Source organism: Lagopus leucura, unplaced genomic scaffold (assembly GCF_019238085.1).
Source record: "Lagopus leucura isolate 7727_CA_CO unplaced genomic scaffold, USGS_WTPT01 45620-0_obj-0_obj, whole genome shotgun sequence".
Lineage (NCBI taxonomy): Eukaryota > Metazoa > Chordata > Aves > Galliformes > Phasianidae > Lagopus > Lagopus leucura.
In genome coordinates, this window is record NW_024968807.1 from 1 (window position 1) to 3838 (window position 3838).

At 62.1% G+C, this 3838-nt stretch overlaps 1 protein-coding gene across 1 annotated transcript; it reads left to right on the forward strand.

Moving 5' to 3' along the window:
* The first annotated feature begins 339 nt into the window (after nt 1-339).
* On the forward strand, nt 340-3510 carry LOC122193870 (PHD finger protein 7-like). The gene is given in 11 exon segments (XM_042894770.1): nt 340-367; nt 471-574; nt 837-928; nt 1020-1118; nt 1375-1499; nt 1689-1856; nt 1858-1922; nt 1925-2048; nt 2267-2380; nt 2532-2650; nt 2815-3510. Coding segments are annotated over 10 exon segments (1617 nt in total). The 5' UTR covers nt 340-367; nt 471-501; the 3' UTR covers nt 3453-3510.
* Nucleotides 3511-3838: the final 328 nt, after the last annotated feature.

A 3838-nucleotide genomic window follows, 5' to 3' on the forward strand; every position in this document is an offset into this window, starting at 1 on the left:
GGATGTGGCTCTGAGGGCTGTGGGCAGGTGGGGGGTGGATGGTGGGATCTGGGGATCTTAGAGGTCTTTGCCAGCCACAGGGACGCTGTGATTCTGTGAATCGAGTCATTTATTGTAGCGAGAGGTAATGAGCAGCAAGCAACAAAATCACGTAAGCACATAAACACTTGACTGGGATACTGATGGCACCGGGCCCCTCACCCTGCGCTGGCTGCAAGAGCTTCCATCCTGCTGCCTGGGTGCCCTCGGCCCCTGTGAGGTGTGATGGCGTCACAGAGGGTGGCACGGAATGGCCACTGTGACCCAGGGGGTGCAGAACAGAGCCAAGGCTGTGGGGCTCAGGCCGAGCTCAGTGCGACCTGGTGAGGTGAGCAGGGAGGAAGGGGCTGCCTGAGGCTGCCCAGGGAGGAGGGTTCCCCAGCGCTCGGGGCCTGAGCTGAGAACTCAGCCTCGTCCCGCTTCTCCCCTAGGTTGTCACGCGGAGGACGAAGCCCAGCACTGATGGGACAGAGACTCTGCAAGTGGTTTCAGTCAACTGCGGAGACGCAGGAGGCCGCCGGCTCGAGGGGGCCAGGTGAGAGCAAAGAATCCCTGCACGCAGGGCAGAGGGGTGCTGGGGGTCTGCCAGCGGCAGAGAGGGGAGGTGGGGGCACGCAGGGCCCCTCTGCTCCTTGGCCAGGGGAGCCGCGGTTGGGCTGTGGCCGCCTGCTGGCAGCACTGGGCCTGCAGTGCCTCTTCCTCTCCACGGGCACGGCCGGCACACAGCAGCCCCTGGGACAGCCCCCAGGGCACCTGGCTGCGCAGGCCGCTCACTGCTGTGCCTCTCTCCTCTCCAGCATGCGTGCTCTGCGGCCGAGTGGATCAGGACTCGAGCATCCTTGGGGAAATGGAAGAGCACCGTGGATTCTGTTTCCATAAGTTTTGTGTGGTGAGTTCCCACGTGCCTCCTGACACCTTCCTTCACCCAGAGATTTCCTCCTTTCTGCCCTAACAAGAGCCTGCTCTTTCCTCTTGTACAGATATTTATCAATGATCTTTGTGAAGATGTGGGAGACCACATTGGCCTAACTTTTGGGATTAAAGACCTGATACTCAAATTGAGACAGGCAGAACAGACGGTGAGCACCGGACTGGAACAGGGAGCTTGGCGCCCGGAGAGGCGTGGAGAGCTTAGCCTGGTCCAGGGAAAGCAATCCCAGCCCTTCCAGCCAGCCCCAAGAGAAATCCCTGCTCTTGCAGACCAGCCCTGTTCAGCAGGCAGCTCTGCAGAGTGCCACCCAGCCCTGCCTCCATCCCGTGCCCTGCACAGAGGTGCGGGGCCCGCTGCGTAGGCCCTGAGCCTGCAGCTGATGGGAAATGCTCTGCTCTTTACAGCTCTGCTTCGTTTGTGGCAAGAGGGGGGCCTTCGTCACCTGTGCAGAGATGGGCTGTGACCGCAGCTTCCATCTCCCCTGCGCTTCCAAGGGTGAATGCGTCACCCAGTACTTTGGAGAGTTCAGGTAAGGGCTGCCAGGCATCGCCTGCGAGCCTCCAACCTCTGCTTCAGCACCAGCCAAAGAAGTGAGGAGCGCGCCCTGACACCTCCCAGCAGCCTGACAGAGCCAGAGCCAAGGCCTGGGGCTCCTTCCTGTTCCTCTGCCCTCCTCGCAGCACTTCTCACCTTGTCCGTCCCTCCCATCTTCCCCCAGGTCCTTCTGCATGGAGCATTGCCCACAGCAGACAGCGGAAGCAGCGCCGGCGCAGGACACGACCTGCATCATCTGCATGGACCCCGTGGGGGACAGCGTGTCCTACAGCACCATGGTGTGCCCAGCCTGCCAAAACGCCTGGTTCCACCGGGCTTGCATCCAGGTAGGAGCCTTCCCCTCACCCCATGAGCACGGCAGGTGCTCAGCAGCACCAGGCCTGGCTCACACTCACCCTGTTCTGTTTCTGCTGCAGGAACAGGCCATGAACGCCGGTTGTTATCAATTCCGATGCCCCCACTGCAGAGACAGATACACGTTTATTATGGACATGCGCTCTATGGGGATCCGAATCCCAGTCAGGTTGGTGTCTTTCAGCCGGCTCTTGAGATGTGAGGGCACACGAGCTGTCCTTGGCAAGGGACTGCCCCAGCTGGCCTGGCCCTTTGCAGCCATTCACGTGGGCCTCAGCATCACTGGGAAGCTGGAACTGGGTGTCGGGAGGAAGGGGAGGGATGCCATGGATTAGTTTTAGTCCTGGGGCAGTCAGTGCTCATTCCATTCCCTCCTTTCCTTGGCAGACAACCAACATGGGAAGACAGCGATGCCTACATGTCTCTTGGAGTTAGGCACCGGCGCTGTGATGCCAGTGATTGCCGTTACCCCGGCGGCAGGGAGCAGGCAGAGAGAGTGGGGTGAGTTCCCTCAGCAGCCCTCTGGGGCTCGGCGTGGGATCGCAGCCTCACCACAGGCTGGGAGAGCACAGACTGGGCACCAGAGCTGTGCCGGGCGCTCCCTGGCTCAGCTCACTTTGTCCTCACGGCCACAACCCGTTTGTTTCCCCAGGTCCTGGCAGCTGCTCCTCTGCAGCTCCTGTGCCGCACAAGGCACTCACCAGTGCTGCTCCAACTTGAGTCACAGCACAACCAGCTGGGAGTGCAGCGCCTGTGCTGGAGAGGACACCGGTAAGAGGCAAACAGCCGCGTGCAGCTGGGCTGGGGCCAGGCGAGGCCTGGCAGCGGCTGCTGAGGGCTGCCTGGCTCAAATCCCTCTAGCCCAGCACCAATGGGAGTCAGTTCACCCCGTGGCTGCAATTCCATCCTGCTCACTTTCCTGCCTCTCCTTACAGCCTCTAGCACCAACTCAGGCCTTCCTGGCTGCAGCACCACCAGCCAGGCACCATCGGGGCCAGATAACTCTTCCCCCGGGCCTGAGAGCAGCGGCCTGTCCAGCCAGCGCAGGTCAGACCGGAGGAGAATCCGCCCGCGTGCACAGCGGGATGAAGATGAGCCGCGACGACACCGTGGGAGCAGCCGTAATGCTGCCCCAACTGTTGGGAGCCGCACTCCAAACGCTGCCAGCCAGGAGACATCAGCGTCCTTGAGGCGCAGACAGGGACAGCGGGCCCGGACAAGGAGCCGCTCTCCATTGCAGCGCCGGGCCCCAGATTCTCCAAGCCAGCCCCGAACACACCGTGGGAGCAGGCAGGCACCAGCCTCAAGCGCTGAGAGCTGCACCCACACAAACTCAAGACAGGGAGCACCGCGGTCCTCAAGGGTTTCCATGGCAGCTGAAAGAACACAGTCCAGGCAGACACGGCGGGCCAGGACTCGGAGCCGCTCCCCTCTGGAACATCGGGCTGCAGAGACCAACAGCCAGCCCCAAAGACGCCGCAGGAGCCGGTCCAGGTGGCCAGGGCCAGCCCGGGGACGAAGCCGCTCCCGGGTTCCACGTCGGGCCCGGAACATCAACCGCCGGCCCCACTGAGCCGTGTGCCAGCTCCAATTGTTATGTAAAGTCACCACAATCCATCAATAAAAGTGACAGTTCCATCATGCCACTGTCAGTTTGGTTCTTCTCTGCCTTTCCTGAGGTGGGCAGCTTTAGGGGCTGCAACCACGGGCATCTCTTCTCCCCAGCACCCAACCCACTCCTTCCTCCCCCCAGCCCGGTTCAGGCTGAGCTGGGTTCTGGCCCCGACTCCAGCAGGCGCAACGTTTTAACACACAACGTGGCGGAGGCCAGGCTGGCAGCTGCAGCCCATTCTGGGGGTGTTTCTGTCATCGTGGGGATGTCGCTGTGTTTGGGACACGCGGGCAGCCCCACGGCTGCTGCCGGCTGTGGGTGGGCTGGGACCCAGGCTTTCCTCCTGC